General features: G+C 34.9%; 1 protein-coding gene across 1 annotated transcript; it reads right to left on the bottom strand.

Annotated features, from left to right (window-relative positions):
• Positions 1 to 6,943: 6,943 nt before the first annotated feature.
• Positions 6,944 to 11,597, bottom strand: LOC133324268 (protein zer-1 homolog). The gene is made up of 10 exons (XM_061533115.1): positions 11,264 to 11,597; positions 9,661 to 10,358; positions 9,520 to 9,597; positions 9,337 to 9,461; positions 9,092 to 9,263; positions 8,861 to 9,022; positions 8,618 to 8,779; positions 8,400 to 8,549; positions 7,175 to 7,420; positions 6,944 to 7,109 (listed from the first exon to the last, which is right to left on the bottom strand). The coding sequence occupies exons 1-10, from the start codon at positions 11,595 to 11,597 to the stop codon at positions 6,948 to 6,950; spliced, it is 2,289 nt and encodes a 762-aa protein (XP_061389099.1). The 3' UTR covers positions 6,944 to 6,947.
• Between the last annotated feature and the right edge of the window lie 7,915 nt (positions 11,598 to 19,512).

Consider the following 19,512-nt stretch of genomic DNA (forward strand, 5'->3'; position numbering starts at 1 on the left):
AAGTCGGACTGAACCGACTATATCATACCCTTCACCACTTTGGGTACATACAAGATATGCTCATACAATACAATATCCTTTAGATAGGATAGACATGACATTGTTGGAGGACCATTGAAATGGAATCGGATGAAATTATCAACGTGAAGATATTTGAACTAAATTAAAACAACCCATACACATACTAACCTGTAGTAACTTCAATATGGTATGCAAAATTTTGTCTCAATCGGAAAACATTGACTGTATATTGTTCGATTTACATAAATCTAAACCGATTCCAAAAAAACTTCACAAACTCAATCTGGTCCTAATTCAGTACTCTGTGCAAAATGTCTTAATCCGACCAAAATTGGCAGTTTGGTGCACCATTTACATAAAATCGGACGAAACTATATATGGGAGCTATATCTAAATCTGAACCGATTTCAACAAAACTTCGGATACATCAATCTGGACTAATTCAGTACTCTGTGAAAAATTTTGTCTCAATCGGACCAATATTGGCAGTATGGTGCTCCATTTACCTAAAATCGGACGAACCTGGGAGCTATATCTAAATCTGTAACGATTGCGATAAAACTTGACATATATCAATTTAGACCTAATTCAGTACTCTGTGCAAAATTTTGTCCCAATCGGACCAATATTAGGGGTTTGGTGCACTATTTACACAAAATCTGACGAAACTATATATGGCAGCTATATCTAAATCTGAACTGATTTCCACAAAACTTCATAAACATTAAACTGGACCAAATTCAGTACGCTGGGCAAAATTTTGTCTTAATCGAACAAATATTGGGAGTTTGGTGAAACATTTATATAAAATCGACGAAACTATATATAAGAGCTATAACTAAAACTCAACCGAATTCCTCAAAACTTCGTATACATCAATATGGACCTATTTCAGTAGGCAATTTTGTCTCAATCGGACTAATATTGGGTGCTTAGCGCAACATTTAGTACAAATCGTACGGACTTTTAATTATATATATATTCTTTTCCATAATGTATCCATTCCTTTACCAGTATCTTTATAATATCTAAGATACTTATTATTAAAAACCTTATGAGCATGTGATTATGTTTATAATCTTGTACTGAATTGTGACAAGTTTCATCCTAATGGGATCATAAATGCGACCTGCACTTTGTTCACAAGAATACATGGACGGACGGACGCACAGACATGCATAAATCAACTCAGAAAGTGATTCTATGCAAGGAACCATGTGTCTATTTCGTTTCATTTTTCCTGTTAAAAATATATGCACAAAAAAGACATAATAACCTCTACCACAGTGTTGAAGAGTATAAAAATGTAGATCGATAACTTCCTCTTTTCAATATTATACAGTCATGGAAATAATATTAGGTTGTGCAAAGTTTACTTCTGATATATGATATTATATATATATATTATTTTTTAGACAATTTTGAGCATTTTTTTTTTTTGGCAGGTACCAGGAGGAATATATCACAAATACATAATAACCTCTACGCACGATAATATTCGAAGCGAGTAACCGATTTCATTAAAATTTGCACATCGTAAAATTTTTCCAAAGAATTTTACGGTGTGCAAATTTGAATGAAATCGGTTACCCGCTTCGAAAATTATCGTGAGTCCTAGTCGGCCTGACAGACATTTGTAAATCGACTCAAAATTGTCTGAAACGGATTTTCGATTTTACCTTCATTAGCCATACGGCTGAGGGTATAAAAAGTGGGCATAGGACCGAAAATACGATGTGTAACAGGCATCTGATCTAAAATAAACTTATATTTCTGGCGAATATTATACAGCTATCTTATCTGAGCTTTTCATCAATGTGCTGTCTTCTACACATTCTTGCATTGTCTCTAAAGCATCCACCTTATCTGCATCATTCTGACACCCGTATTTTTGTTAATTCATCCTGCTACACCAGGAGCATATATTGTGTTATATAAACCACACATTAAGTGGTACCACTGGATCGGCGATATTTCCTCAACTGTTTTCCCATCGATTTGGTTTATTTTAGATTATCAACGTGTCAGACCTCACAGAAATTTGCAAAAATTGTCACTATAAATCCAAGTTCTGGCATTTTAAAACTTTAAAGCTGAAATTTCAACCAAAATTTCCTTAATTTAGAATTCTCGCTTTGAAATGGATCTAAATGTGTAAAAAAATCACCTTCAAATATCTTATTATAGATATTATCTTGAAGATATGTGACTGACGTTCATTTGCATACCTAGGTTTATAAATATTTTGTATATTAAAAAATGTTTCATTGACCAAAAGTTCTAAATTTAAATTTGGCAATAGCCCTTCTTTTGATGTAAAAGTTCGGAAGTCGCGTTAGTTTTTACTATTTGTTTACATTCGGTTATTTGTTATGAACTTTAAGATCAAAACACACAAAACAAATAATTACCGGTATTTGACAGCTGTATCCTGCTGTATCTGTAGAGATTATAGTGCGCAGACTCCTTCAAAAACACTGTCCTCGTTCTCTTGTGTCTTGTATCCTGTATTTATTTTTTTTAATTACGTTTAATATTCGTGGAAGAAATTTGTTTTTGTTCGATATTTACATTAATTTCAATTGTTGTATTATTTTATTTCATACTTAAAAATAAAAGACTATTCTGGCACACTCGATTTTGAATAATAAACACTTTGCGAATTCACTTTACCACTCATTGATTGGGCGCCTTATTTATTATAAAAGAGCATTTGTTGTTGGAATATTATAGAGACCAATGACCGTTATGGGTTAAATGCATGTGGATCCCGGAAACACGCGACATAGTATCTCACTTTGGCGATTCCCGGACAAAAGGCGTTTTCAAAATTATAATTTAAAATACTTTTTATTTTATAATTCAATATGTTTGTTTATTAACTTAACAATTTATTTATATATTTTTTTTTACTCAAACACCCCCACCGAACCGTTAAGCGTCCATGTAAAAACTAATTGGAAGGAACAAAATATGCAAACGTACGACAGGAATAAATAACATGTCTCTTGTCACACATAAACACAGTTACTCCTTTAGGGGTGGTTTGTCACAGCCACCATACCACCTTATGGTCGTCGTACGCTACTGTCTGGCCATGTTGGATGGTTAGAGCAGCGAAACATAAACAACAACCGGCAATTATGCTCAACAAAAACAGAAAACATGCCAACAAAAATGGACAGACAAACAGACAGTCAAACGAAGGGTTGATGTACCCTGGCATTTGTTGTTTGCCGTATTCTTGGTCTCTGGAGGGCTTTAGCCTACCAAGTTCCAAACTACAATTTGCGATTGATGGGGATGAGATGAGGTGATAGAACACGTTCACTTGCAGTTCGAGCCGTCCATTGTGGTAGTGGGTGGTTGTTATTTACATTCTGAAACAACGTGCTATCCAAATGCTCTCTCTCTCTCTCTTCCTGTTTCCTGCTCATAGAGTGTGCGCATTGGGGGAAGATTATAAACATAAATGGATGGGCACACACTTTATGCTACAAATATATCCAGATTGCATTGCAATTTCTTTACTGTTGCAAATTGATACTTGACGTAGTGATTTACATTCCGCATTCCATTATGATCCTTAGTATATTTATGGCAGCATAGGGTTGTAATTTGAATCATGTGCATAATTATTTAAAATGAGTATTAATTAGGGTTGTCGATTGAGACACAATTCGGTATTAATGTTTGAAGAAATTAGGTAAAATATGATTTGAAAGATTCACGCTTTTATCTATATACTAGCATATGCCCGCTACTTCGTTAGCGGATGTGAGAATTATTTAAACATATCTAAATATTTTATGTTGTTTTCACAGAGAACTGCATATGTCAGAAGAGCACCTCAACATACACACCAATATTGACCATAATTAAAATTTTAGTACATTTGGTTCCTTTGTTATCTTATATTACGTATATAGTACCATTTAGTACACATTAATATAAAGAAGAAAACATATTTCCCAATTTCAGGATCCCAGTCAAAATCCCCTCACTCAAATATACTTGTACTAAATTTAGTACCATTTAGAACACAATAGTCTCAATTTCCAAAACTTCTTACATATCCAATTCCTACACACCAACAGTTATTCTAACTTCAAATTTAAGGATTCCAGCTCTTTCAGTTCACCCAAATTCATATTTTATACTATTTAGTGCACATTAGTACAATCTTCCAAAACTTTCTGCAACTTCGTCCTGATTTAGATTAGGCGAGTTTACTTGCGGCAATACTTATCTTTCTCTTTTGAACTTGCTTCATTCGTCTATGCAAGGCAATTCGTTTGCAAACATGTATTTTCTGAATTGAATTATTTTTTCTGAAATGACACTACAAACAAAATACACAAAACGAATTGCCAGAAAATTGTAGGTGCGAGCAATTTTTTCCATTTCTATTCGTGATTCCAAATTCGATTCGAGATCTATATGTTAACCCAAAATTCAAATTGTACCAAATTTAGTACCCATAAGTATACATTTCCTAAACTAAATCCATACCGCTATACTACACTCCGACGAAAATGTTAATTTTAAGGATTCCAGCTCCACCCGTTTTTTCAAATTCAAATTGTACCAAATTTAGTACAGTTTAGTATTTTTCGGATAAATGCGTACACGCTTTCGAAACCTTATATTAAATCTCAACCTTAATTCGCATTCCAAATTTCAAGTTCTTAGCTCTATCCATTCACATGGTACGAAATTGTACGAAATTTAGAACACGTTAGTACTTTTCGCATACTTATAGTTGGAATGGCCAAAAAATCTTTGCTACATATTTTCTATACTCCACTCCATCAGTTACCCTCATTCCATATTTAAAAAGTTTTAAAAGTTCCAGTAATACCGGTTCGTCAAATTCAAATGGTACCACATTTAGTACTTTTCGTGCCGTTCTACTATGAATTTTCAAAAAATCAGCCTTATCTGTCGCCTTTGGACCAATAATGATCCTCACCCGAAAATTGCACCTTCAGTCGTTTCGTCTGGGCGTTGATGAATTTTTAACTAGATTGTGGGTCACTGAATCCAAAAATTTGATTTTTATCATTTTTTCTTATCAGGATAATCGACCGGATCAATTTTTGGGCTGTGTCCTTATGTTTACACTAGCACTGCTCGGGTATAGATTTTTTAGATGATTTAGTGATCGTCTTATTAGTGCGACCATATGGTCACACTAGCACACAGCTCGGGTTAAGTCAGTTGTTCAGTGAATCAGTCAGTAAGTTAGTCAATCACTTTACTCTTTTATTAGCATGATTTGTTTAAAACCACTTTAAACATTTTTTGGTTTAAATCCAGTCTTACGACCAGGACAGTCATTAACTGGGATAGTTCTTTAAATATTATTAAAATTAAAAAAGTCTACGGGGATAGTACTTTTACGATTATTTTTTTAAAAATCCACAATTTTGGCTAGGATAGTCCTTTAAGTTTATTCCCACTCCTACAGTTATTAATACTACTTAGTCCTGATTTATATTAGGCGAGTTTACTTGCGGCAATTTTTATCGTTCTCTTTTGAACTTGCTCCATGCGTCTATACAAGGCAATTCGGTTTCCAAAAAATGTTTTTATTTGTTGTTTTTTTCACATTTAAATATATATAAAATGTCAACAAATACGAAATACACAAAACGAATTGCCAGAAAATTGTCGGTACGAGGATTTTTTTTTTATTTCTATACCCCTTGCCCCTCTCTCCTACAAACAAAGACTTGCCGCAAGTAAACTCGCCTAATCTAAACGTGGACTTAAACATTTTTTTTTTAATCAAATTTTTGACATATATGGACTTTTAAACATTATTATTTATTTAAAACAAACTTGTAGTTATAACAGTCTTTAAAATAAATTTTATCAAAATCCACTCTTTAAATTTATGGTTAAAGTTAGAATAAAAAAATCAAAAAAAAAAAAAATAATCGACACTTATAATAACAATAGTCCTCTAAAAGTTTTTTTAGGGTTTCTTAAACCTCATAAGTCCACTGAACATCATTCTTTAAAATATCCTCAATATTTCTTTAAAAAATCCCCCAATAAAAACACAACAAACAATTTATTGATTTTGTTTTTAATAACATTTCTTTTTTATATAACTTAATATATACATAGTTATGGGAGTATGGATGTAAATATGGGGCCATGGGAGATGTGTGTTTGTGTTGGTTTTTTATGTATTTTGTTTTTTTTTTAATTATAGTTTTACGAGTAGCGTTTTTTCAATTTCTTTATATTTCAAGTCAAAGATAAATATTACGCGTTATTTTAATAATTTATTACAAATCTATATATTGTATTCTATTATTTTATTCATTGCAGGTTTATTTATTTAAAAACAAACGAAAGAACAACTTGTTGTGGAAGAAGCCAGGATATAAACAATAAAGCATCGGATAACAATGGGAATATCTTCTATTCATTCCCCGTGGCTGGGACTTTCACAATCTGATTGTGTCCGTTTCGGTTTTCGTTTATGTTGCTCTCACAGCAGCTTACCAAAAACTCTCACACTAAAGCAATAGCAGCAGTATTCTTCGTCGAGTTCCAGTTTATGTCTCTTTCTTTACAATTTTAACTTCACTTTGTTGGCAAAACAACCAGGATGTAACACTGAACGTAATTAATTCCGTGTCAGTGGTAGTAGTAAAAGAACGTTTTATGCTTCAAAAACATTTTGAATAATTTACTTGCTTTCGGTATTTTACTACGTTCTGTTTAACGAATATTTCTTGTTGTTGTATTTTTTTATTCTATATATATACTACAATAATTAATAATCACTCACTCACTGATATTCGCTCACCGAAAGTGTTTTCTAAAAATACACATTTATAGACAGAGAGAGATATACAACTGGGAGAGGGGAAGGGAGGAGGAGGTTATGTGTGGAAGGGGAAAATAACTTAACCTTCGAGCATGGGACGTGGACATCGATTGCATTGATCGATAACCATGCGCGCTATCCTCTTGATATCCTCATATGGTTTTGGATGGTTAATTAATTCCGTAAGAATCTCAATGCCATTTTCTTGTTCCACCAGTTGGCAATATTTATCTGGATAGACCTGCGAAAGGGAAAAATTTTAATTTCAGTTTCCAGAATTGCATATGATGAATCAAAAAAGTGTACCTGTGTTAGATTTGCTAAAGCCCATACTGCCCAATGTTGGCATTGTGGAGTTTCATAGCAACGTACCAAACCCAAAATGGGTTCAAAACTACGATAATTAATATTACGATCGCTTTTTATGTCCCATCGAACAATTGCTTTGACCATATTTGCTAATACTTCATCGCGTGAAGGCTCTTTAATTGTCCAAGCTTCCGGGCCATCGGAGGCTATATGTGCCAGCACACCAGCTGCATTATAACTTACCTGTAAAAAAAAAACAATCAAACATAAACATAGGTTGTTACAAAAATTAAAAACCAAATTCTTAAAACATATTAACATTTTTATTAACAACATAAGCATGGATTATAACTCTTTGAAAATATTCATTAAAAATCAATATTTATAGTTCTGGTGGATGTTCAAAATATCCATGTCGTATAACTACGATACACAAAAATATGCATTATAAGTGAAGTTATCGTTTGACCTTTTACAATATTCGCTCATTACAAAATATTCATAGAAAATCCTCTTCAAATATACACACATATAAATTGGATGCTCCGAAGCATTCAGATCCAATAGTCTATCAAAAATAATATTTAATATGCTTTATGTTTTAAAGACATTACTTCTTCTAATAGCCCCTTGATAATATGTATATACGCATAACTAGCATACTTCCTGTATTTAAAATATTTTAATTAATTTGTGAAATATTTGGAAATGCCTCTTATAAAGGATTAGAATGATTGAAGGTGAGTCTAAAAATAATAAAAATTATTCAAAATTCAAATCACGTTTTGGTCCCTAAGCACGTCAGGAAAGATCTTCAAGATATAGGGAGAACAATCCAGAGCTACAAGAAGTGCCTATAGATTAAAAGCAATTTGAGAATACGCAGTGAATATTATCCTTGGTATTGCCTGGTATCCATAGCAACAGAATATCCTTAACAAAACTAGAGTTATATTGACGCAGCTTAAATCAATACTCCAAACTCTTTCGTCCTTATATGGTGACTACACCAAACCGTGGACTGATATAGCAAATTTTCTTCAGCTCATATATGTATAGGTTAATAATAATCTATTAATTGAAATATTTTCCGTAAGTAGAGTAATATAGACTATTTTCATTCCAATTGCATCTCGAAATTCAATGTCTAATAAAATATTGAAATCAATGGAATCCATTCGATCATTAGAATAATTATTATTTTACGATCTCTCCAACTTACCTCAATTCCATCACTTTCCGATGATAAGAGCTCGGCAAAAACTTCAATAAACTTTTGTGTCATTAATTTCGGCCTCAGCCATTTCACTTCTGCAACATTACCCAATAGGCCCATCATATTTCTTAGCAGTTCATCGCGTTCTCTAAACGTCTGTAAACGAGAAATATGAAATATAATTTGAAAAATGCTTAAAAAAGAGCACAAGGCCATTAACATACATTTAAACAACGTAGAAAATACTCCATACCACGGCCGTCTAAAAATCTCTTACAATTAATAGCAGTCTCATCAGTTACATTCCACATGGTTGACCATGCCACCTCCATAACATCATCCAATACCGAACGTGTTAAACGATCTTTAATTAAACTTAACATAGTCTGTAAATGAAAAAACAAATGTATGGAGAAGAGGGTCGAAATTAATTCAGTTCTCATTGTTTTGTTAGATAATTAACCTACATTAACAACTCCAAGTTCGCCCAAAAACAATTTTTGTCGTCCATCAACTTGGCAAGCCAGTGTATTTAATAGATATATAGCTATCCTTTGTACAAAACCCTCCTGTTCCGTTTTAGAAACTCCGTGTAATAATATTTTTATGAGACGTTCATATTCAAATAGCTGAAATGTAAAAATGAAAATAGCAATAAAAAACAAGAGATAAAATATATAATTTGTAAGAAAACTAACCACATCGTTGGGCATTTGAAATTGTGTCAATGTTAGGTATCCATTTCGTAGCATTGTGTCATCGTTTAAGTGCACCTCCATGCCATTGAGCAATGTTCGTATTATGTGATTTCTGAGTGGTGTGCCAAATTTCGATCGGTCACGTCCTTTTACAATATAAAATAATGTTGCACTATAAAAACGGAAAATTTTATAACATTAGCCCATCATCAATCAATTGGAGAATAGTTTTTTGTTTAACTAACCTTCCGGATATTTGCATATGTTTAAATTTCAAATGTCTGTCCATGGCTGTTAGAACAACATCCAAGGCGGTGTGTATGTCTTTGCAATTTTCAAAGCGAAACAAATGATAAAGATCATTGAGAACCTATAAGGAATAAAATTTCAGTTAAAAAAATCCACAAATAAGTAACCCAAATACCTACCCTTGTAAGAAGTACCGGTCTGTCGTAATAATATCTTGCCGCTGTTAATATTTGTTTTTCATTTGCATCGCCGGCAATCTATGAAGATAATTTTTGTATTAAAAATAATGTTTAATTTTCTTAATTACCATCAGAACTCACCTCATGAGCTGGTATATCATGACGTTTACAAGCCCAATGGGCTGTATGATATAAACCCAAAAATTGTAATGGCCTTTGGGTGCGCGATGCCAGACCCGGTATATCTGTATTGGATTTGTAACACGATTCTTTAGTTGCCACACCATTTCCCGCCAGATTTGTACCGGAAATATCTAAATGTGTTAATTCCGGTAGATTTTCCATAAGCATTTCCAATTTTTGATCGGGTAAATCGTATGTGCCATGACCATTATTGGTACTTGAAATTGATATATCCAATGTACGAAGACGACTGAGCGAACATATTGCATGTAACTGATTTGCAATGGGCCATACATTGAATAAAATCAACGTGTGAAGCTTAGGTAGGGTAGATAATGCCTGCAGACTGAAACTGGCTAAAATACACGATGTCAAATCCAAATGTGTTAAATCCGTTAAATGGGCAAATGTCAGACGTTGATGTAGAACGACTGCATTCAAGACCAAACGTCGCAAATGTGGACAATTGAACTGAAAATCGACAGGCTCCTTTTCATTTGGTTCGGCATTTTGCAGCATATGCGATCCAATGCCCAATTCCAGTGAACGTAGACTTTCTCCGTGCTGTGCTAATAGTTCGTGAGATTGAACCGTAACCTTGTCACAATACCACATGGAGAGTGAGTATAATTTGTGGCGCATGAGTATTTCAAGTCCTTAAAGAAAAAATGAAGTATTAATTTTTTCTTTACATAGTACAAGCTTGGATGACTTCAGACGGAACTATCGTTTCAGCATTAAACCGAATTTTTAATTTTTCAATAGAAAATTAAGGTCATAGCTTTATATGTATAGATTTTTTTTTCGTTTATACCGATTATACAAAAACCGAAAATACTAAATATGAATGTAGAAGACTTTATTATTCTCTAATATCTTTGCTAATAGATTTTCCGAAGCCTCTCACAGATTTGAGAGTAATTCAAATAATTACATTTGAAATCCGAAATCTATTCATATTGATTATTACTCAACCTTAAAGTCTTGAGAATATTTCTCTAGTTAGTCTTTGTATCGGTGGCTTCGTTATGAATAAATTAACGACTTACACTGTACTGTATCTTGAGCTAGTTCTACAGATGGCCGCCATAATTTCCATTAAATGCTTTTCCTAGAGTAACAAGTCTTTATTTTAATTTCTAATATGTCGTGACCTTGTGTCCTTTGATATAACATATGTAAATATACTACCTTTTTATTAGCAAAATAACATATTTAGGTCAATAGCATATACAGTTGTATGTAATCTGTACTGTATTTAGATTGATAAACCAAATTGATGACAATCGTCACTATGGGGAATGAGGAAAGCTGTTAAGAATTGTCTTATCAGTGCACATTTTTTGTTTTAATAAAACAAACACCTCATCATCATTATTATGCATCAATTATCGCTTCTAATCACATCAACACCATACAACTACGCACACACAACATACGTTCGGCCAACAATAAAGATGACAAGAACAAACGGAAAAAAACATCGAGGCCTTTTTAAAAAATGGGCGCCCCCTTTCATTGTAACGTAAACATCTACCGGATGATTAAGCAAATGACTCACCATAATTTGTTAAATTACTATTACGCAGATGTACAACTTTGAGTGATGTTCTATTTGTGTCCCGAAATAAACTTATAAATTTATCACCGAACTTTTGATAGAACTGTTTCTGATACGTATCGATGAGACGATCACAAATGGTGTTGGGTAGGACAACGCCACCGCGCAAATGGTATCTTATGTCGGCATCCTCTTCATCTTCATCGGCAATACTTTCGTCGGGACAACTGATGACATCAAGATTTTTACATATATACTGATAAACGATATCCTGCAGCGTCAGAGGATCTTCATCCAAAACGCCATTTGACTTTAAACGGACTTTTCCACTCATTTCTGTAATTTTGATGTTGAAAATTGTGTGTGTTTTCGGTCCGAACGCCTAAAAGAGAAAGAAATAAAACAAAGAAAGAACATTGAAGGATTAAAAAAAATAAAAAAAAAATGCATAGGGGTTTGGGAAAATTCTTAATTAGAAAAATGAAACAATTGGTTACGTCCACTAGGCTAACATTCAATGTCTTATTTGTAATATTCAGCTTCTGGATTCTCAGCTACCAGGCTCGGAAAGTTTGCAACCTTATCAAATTGGGCGAAAGTGAAATTATACTCAAGGGAATGATTTAGCTGGACAGTTAAAAAACTGGGCCAAACCCACTTTGCATCTTTAGAGACTGGTTCCTAATTTAAATTTTATCACAACTATCGATGACTTAAGCTGACGAACATTGTAGAACATATGCACCCATGACGTCTAGTTGGAGATTCAGTTGATGAGAATATTGTTTAAAATGTGTATCGTCCATAAAGCAGGTGTACTCAGCGATATTCGACGTTCATTTTTGAAAAGGAAAAGGAAAAAACATTTGGATAAAATATTTTTTGAAAATATCACTACAGCTCTCTATATACTTGCTGGATGAATACCCGAAGTATGTCGAAGGTTCTTTTCAGAAAATAAAGCGGCATTAGCGAATAAGTCGTATGCTCCTTGAAAAGCAAACGGTTATAATACTTACTCTTGTAGTTAGTGGCTATATGAAAAGAAGAAGAAATGCAACATTGTTACCGCTACAAGCATATTGGGGACACCAGTAATAGTTACCGGATTGACTCGTAAGAGCATCTTTCCGTAAAAGGATTGCCAACTATACAAATACATGCTTGTGATTTTTTCACATTATTTTTACGTGTGGGAATGTTTGTTGGCAGTTTCCAGCTTCGAGCCGGGATTGAGGCGAACCCTGGACCATGGTACTGCTCCATTTGTCACAACCCCATCCACCATAGGTATTTTAGATTAAGTAGTCCCTCTCAATGCCATTCGGATAGTTCCGAGACATCTTCCGAATGAACCAGAAGCCATTCCTTATCGCTAATAGGGTCTCATTCCCGTTCGACGAAGCGGTTGCATTAAATCTTTTTGTCAGAGATTTCTATGGCACTGTCGCGTTTTTGTTTTAGCAGCCCTATTGTTTCTACATAGTTTCAGCCAGTCAGTAGTTTCAGTTCAATCAGTAGTTTCTTGTGATAATGAATTAATGAATGGAGAAATGTGGAGTCTGATTAGGATTTGGTCTTTTAGAGTTCGAAATTGAGTGTGCCAAGGTAGCCACACCCACATCAGTCGAAAATCGTATTCCATATCATTTTTATTTCGAGAAGGGTTGGGATTATAAAAGTCGACTCCATAGAAACTATCTGAAGTGAGGACTTTAGTCAGCCATGGCATAGCCTTTTACCATGGTAAGCACTCGGCAACTAAGCCTGAAAAAAACTTGTTGAGGCGACCAGGGATCAATAAGGCTGCGTTCGAATAAAGTCGGGACCCTGAATGCGAACTGTAAACACTGATCATGTCGTCTTGATATGTGTGATTGGTGAAATAACTATCCTACGGACATAGGAGAGTCTATCCATACGAGGAATATGAATATATTACCACGAAATGTTGGAGGTCGGCCATAATTCCGATCACTAATTACCCCAAGGTTCTAAGGGGCACATTCAACAGCCTATAAAAACTGTCCACGCATGCTACAGCTATTTGTAATAACGTCAGGAGCAAGAAAAAGGTTCTCAAATCACTAGTCGGCAATAACTGGGGACCTGAAAAAGAAATATTTTTGACAAACTATAAAACATATAGAATGCTCTGTGCTTTGCTATGCGGTTCCAGAGTAATCCATCAACGTGTGCTTCACAAAGGAAAAAAAAATACACTCAAACCTGCCAAAGGCCTAGCAGAGGGCTCCACCATGGTGTCTCCTCATGATTCCGATAGAGGAAACAAAATTCGTCCACATACCAAGATGTTTTCCCAATATGTAATATCTGCTTGGTTGCTACATCCACCGTCCTGACATGTCAGGAATGATCTTCACGATCCAGAGAGAGGGGTTCAAATGTTTGTTTTTGTAGCATAGACGGCCCTTTAGGCTTGGTTGCCAAATTGCAATAAATTCGATTAAAAACCAGTAAGAAAAGTTCAAAAGTAGGACGGGGCCGACTATATGATACCCTTCACCACTATGGGTACATGCAAGAAATTTTAATATCTACAATATCCTGTCAATATAGAAATTTCGCATACATCAGTCGGGACCTAATTCAGTACTCTGTGCAAAATTTTGCATCAATCGGACCAATAAATTGGTGCACAATTTACTTAAAATCGAACGAAATTATATATGGGAGCTATATCTAAATCTGAACCGATTTCAACAAAACTTCGCATTCATTAATCATGACCTAATTTAGTACGCTGTGCAAAATTTTATCTCAATCGGATAAATATTGGCATTGTGTTGCTCCATTTACATAAAAACTATATATAGCATATTTAGATATAAATCTGAACCAATTCCAACAATATTTATCATACATCAGTACTATGTGCAAAATTTTGCTTTAGTCGGGAGTTTGGTGCATTAAATCGGACGAAACTATACATCGGAGCTATATCTAAATCTGAACCGATTTCAACAAACCTTGGCATATAACTATCTAGACCTAATTCAATACTCTGTGCAAAATTTTGTCTCAATCGGACCACAATTGGGAGTTTGATGCATCAATAAGTTAAAATGGGACTAAAATATACATGGGAGCTATATCTAAATCTGAACCGATTTTCTCAAATAGGGTTCGTCCTTGGGCCAAATAAGTGACCTGTGCCAAATTGCATCCAAATCGGATCATAAATGCGACCTGTACTTTGTTAACAAAAATACATGGACGCACGGACATGCATAAATCGACTCAGAAAGTGATTCTATGCATATTCACAAAAGGAATTATTTTTGCTGTTACAAACATATGCATAACGACACAATACCCTGTACCACAGTGTTGTGAAGGGTATAAAAAGGGGGTTATAAGGAGACTACCCCTAAAAGGGGGCGAAAATTAATAATTTTTGGGAGGGAGGTTTGTTATCATATACAACTACAAAAAACCAAATTACAAAGAATTTAGTTGAAAAACGCGTTCAAGAACCCCAAAATACCGAAAATTGGGGGTACCCTTATATGGGGACTACACGAAAAAATGTACCTATATTTATTATTTATAGTGGAGAGATTTGCTACCTAATAAGAACTCGACGTACTAAATTACAGTCAATTCGGTCGAACAATACGATCAGAACCCCCAAAATACCCAAAAATTTGGGAGTACCGTTATATGGGGACTACCAGAAAAACTGGACCTATATTTATAATTTTTTGTGGAGCAATTTGGAACACAATAAGAACCCAACGTACAAAAAATCAGAGAATTCGGTTATAAAACGAGCCCAAGAACCCCAAAATACCGAAAAATGGAGGTACCCTTATATGGGGTCCATCCAAAAAAATGGACCTATATTTATAATTTTTAGTAGGGAGATTTGCTACCCAATAAGAACTCAAAGTACCAAATTTCAGCGAATTCGGTCCAAAAATGCGATCAAAACACCCAAAATACCGCAAAATTGGGGGTACCCTTATATGGGTGCTATGCCTAAACGTGGACCGATTTTCTCCAATTTCAATGGGGTTCGTCCTTGGGCCAATTAAGTGACATGTGCCAAATTTAAACCAGATCGGATCATAAATGCGACCTGTACTTTGTTAACAAAAATACATGGACGGATGGACGGACAGACGAACATGCATAAATCGACTCAGAAAGTGATTCTATGCATATTCTAAAAAGGAACCATGGGTGTATCTCGATTATTTTTGCCTCTTACAAACATATGCACAAAGACACAATACCCTGTACCACAGTGTGGTAAAGGGTATAAAGAGACCATTTAGATAACAAATATATTTATTGATTCACACGGATGCGGTTGAGGAAACAGTTCAATAATACAGAGTGAATACAAGAACAGATGCTACCAAGCCACACTCCTTTCCACGGCAGAGGGGTCTACGATACGAATCGACACGAGTCTTACTTGGCCAACGTCTGTCAATAGGGCTGCTACAACAACAACAAGACCTCTTGACCTTGTTGACGATGCTGCCATGGTGACTGCAACAGGGAGTCTTCTCATGACTCCGGTGGATCATCTTCATGAGGAGACGAAGATCTTATCCGTCCATCGACACAATTATATGTTGTTGATGCAGAACTTGATTGGGTGTTATCGTCGGAAAACCCCTGTCATAATCTTATGGACCGAACATCCTCGCCCAGGCACGTCAGGGGAGATCTTCATGATCTTGAGAGAGGTCCAAAGATATAAAAGTGAACTTCTAGATAAAGAAGCCTGTGTGAATGGTATTCACATGGACGCAGTCGCTCAGGCTGTCGAGCAATATCGTATAAATAATAATTCATAATCAGAGACTACTCCCATCCATCGCAGCAGAGGAGAAAAAGCTGTCCCGACAAACACGAATAGTCTTACCTCAAATAATTCCCGCCTCAATTCTTATTGGACAAGTATTGGCGGATACCAAACACATGTCCTGCATGTGGTCTAGGACCACGTTGCACCTCTTCAATTGCCCAGCTAAGCCGACTCACCTATCGCCGCATTCACTATGGATACAACCCATTCAAGTTTCAACATTTTTTAATTTAGAAATATAGGAAGCAGAATGTATGTCATGTATTTAGTTGCTACAACAACAACCAAGACTAATATTAGGGTGATGTAGCCGCTTAAATAGATTTTATATAAATTTTGTTGGGACTGACGGTACATATCCAAAGGCCCTGCGTTACCTACTTCTTGAAGTAGTTGGAGGTACTACTATAAGAATTAATAGCATCAAATGATGTTATGTTTCTACAAATCTAGGACATAGGACTAAGGAACATATAGAGGATTTCATTTCGGGGGACCGTAGGTTCAATATGAACTTTTTCATGGCTAAAACAATTTTTTGAAAAAAAAAATATAATTCTGTGGGAGTGGAAATAATTTGTCCAACAATTCCATTTTAAATCCCCGGGCGAGGGTAATCCACCCTCAATTTAAAAGGAGATGCTGTCGATTTTGGTATCTTTTCATACAACAGGATAGTATAAATTTTCACATAAAAAATTAATAATTATATCGCTATAATCAAACCCCTTAGGACTAATTTGACTTGTTCCATAATCTTATATTTGTTTACTAGCCATTTTGGACAGCGATTCACACTTAAAAAAACTATTTCGCAATATCTCATCATAGTATATTTCACAAGATCCAGTCATTCTTGACCAGTTTATCCAAGATGTTATTATCTATGACACACGCACACACATGCACATAAACAAAATATTTGCGTCCTCAAAGGAAAACCCTTGCAAATTTATCACTAATTAAAAAATGATAATGAATACAAGAACACTCAAAGTATTCAATCTATATAGGTATTTATTTTTTGTATTTTCATTGCACCATTGATACGATGGATGGACGGACGGACGGACAAAAAGACGGCAACAAACGAACGGTATTTGTTGAAAACACTATAAGCAACGACACACAAACGACAAGTAACAACATGACAACATCTCACTGGGCAAGGCCAACAACAAAGAAAATATATTTAAAAGAAAAAAATATTCTATTCTCCACGACGCCAACAACAACATCAACAACGACCGACAACAAAGTGCCTCAGAAAAAAATAAAACAAACACGTAAATTTTCGTACGACTCGATCGTGGTTACACTCCGTCCCCTCCAAAATCAGAAACTCCCAAACAACATCATCCATCCATTGACTGCAATACGCGGATGCATTTTGACCAATGCTAAAAAGCAAGCAAAGCAATTGCTCCAATTGTTTACGGCTGCACTTCCTTTCGCTCGTTCACTCACTCGTCGTTCGATTGCTTGCTTAGTTGCTCTTCTAATACATAATCAATTGACAACAACAAGTTTTACATATTTGTTTTTTTTTTCAGTTTTAGAAGTATAAGAAAAATAATAAATGTGCATGCAGTATTACTGGCTTTTGATTTGATTTTTTTAGCTTTTTACCTAAACGCTGCTGCGTGCTACTCTCACTTTTGTTGTCCTTGCGGCGGCAGAGTGGGGGCGTGCGGACTCAAGTGCACTATTGGTATCTTGGTCAATTGTTTATCAGCCAAATAATATTTTGTTTTCACACGAAAATTCACAAAACAAACTTTTCTTTTTGTCTTTTTGTTTCGTTTTTTTTGTTATGTCGTTTCTTCTGGAATTCTAACAATAGAGTCAAATACTGTCAACTTTTTTCCACTGTTGTCTTTCCACTATTCTCTCACTCTTCTCGGTAGCAGTAATTACTTAATTTTTCGATACATTTTCTGAAATTCTTTTTGTTTACACATGGCGCCAATGGAAATTATTAATTATGCCGTTTTTCTTTATTGTTATTTACGTTTGTTTCGACTTGAAAATATTTTGTCTTTTTTGCAAACAGAAAAATCAAGAGAAATTTCGTCGTTGTTCAACTTTTTTGTTTGACGTTAAAGTGTCACCTACATATGGAAATCCGGCGTTGCCAGAAATACTAGATTGCAAATTAGTAATCGATTTAGTGTATGGACTAATCGATATCAAATTTCCAATTGGAAAAAACGCATATTAAGATCAAATTTTCTAGTTAAGTAAAACAAGGAAAAGATCCGTGTCAGAGCCTTCCATCTTTGTAATCAATTGAATACGTTACAAACATTTGTACAATTGCGCAATAATACGATGTAAAATATATTGAGGGGCGATAAAAAAACAACTCTATATGTAGTGACTTGTTTTGTCTGATATAAAATCAAAATATGCAACAAATTGTTTTTATTGTTTCAAAATATGCAACAAATTGTTTTTATGGATATTTTTCAACATACAACCATAATATAAGGTATGTTCGATTACTAAATAATTTGTACAAATTGTTACTTGATGCTGTTCGTTTACGCAAAAGTCCAGTAAAAGAGAGAGAATTGAGAGAGAAAATTTGACAGTTGCGTTACTGAAAATTTGCAAATTCTTACTGGGAAAAATTACCCAGTAAAGATTTTCCAGTATCATCAGCTGATGTAAAAACCCTCAGCCTTATGGGTCAGTATTTTATAAGCTTGTAAATTTTATTGAATTGAAGCAAATTGAATAACCGATTGGATCAATATTAAATCTGAAACCAGTTTGATGCGAATAATAAAACATGTGTGTAATTCCGAAGACCACAGCAACCATAGACTGATGGAATATATCTGTCGGTAACACCGTCTGATACTTTTACTTACTTCAATACCATGGCAGCGGGCTCTACGATACCGGATTGACCCGATTCATCTCGGCCAGCGTCTGCCACTCCATTATATATGTTTGTATTATTTTTCTGTTTTGGGTGCAACATATCTGTAATTTAATTGCAAAGGTCTTCGAGGAAAAATAGACGAGACAGTGGACTTCATGAGTCGGAAGAATACCTTGATCGCGGCGGTGCAGGAAACCAAGTTCAATGAAAATTGTAGCCTACAGCGTTGGGATGGTTATAACATTCTGAAGAAAGATCGCACCAGAAGTGGAGATGGGGCCTAGCATTGCTTATGCACCACTCTGTTCAATACAGGCATATCTCGCTTGAGCTTGACTCTAGTGATCAATACATGGAATGTATGGGGTTAGTAGTTAAATGTGGTACTGTCGAGGAAGAGGAGCTTAACGTGTACATACCGCCGATAAATAGCTGCGAACCGCGTTATTTGCCCAACATTAGTTTTCTATTGGAGGGCAATAATTTTCTGGTGCTAAGGGATTTCAATGCCCACCA

The sequence above is a fragment of the Musca vetustissima genome, unplaced genomic scaffold (assembly GCF_032173495.1).
Source record: "Musca vetustissima isolate MV318-11 ecotype Yass unplaced genomic scaffold, APGP_CSIRO_Mvet_v1 utg5924, whole genome shotgun sequence".
Classification (NCBI taxonomy): Eukaryota; Metazoa; Arthropoda; class Insecta; order Diptera; family Muscidae; genus Musca; species Musca vetustissima.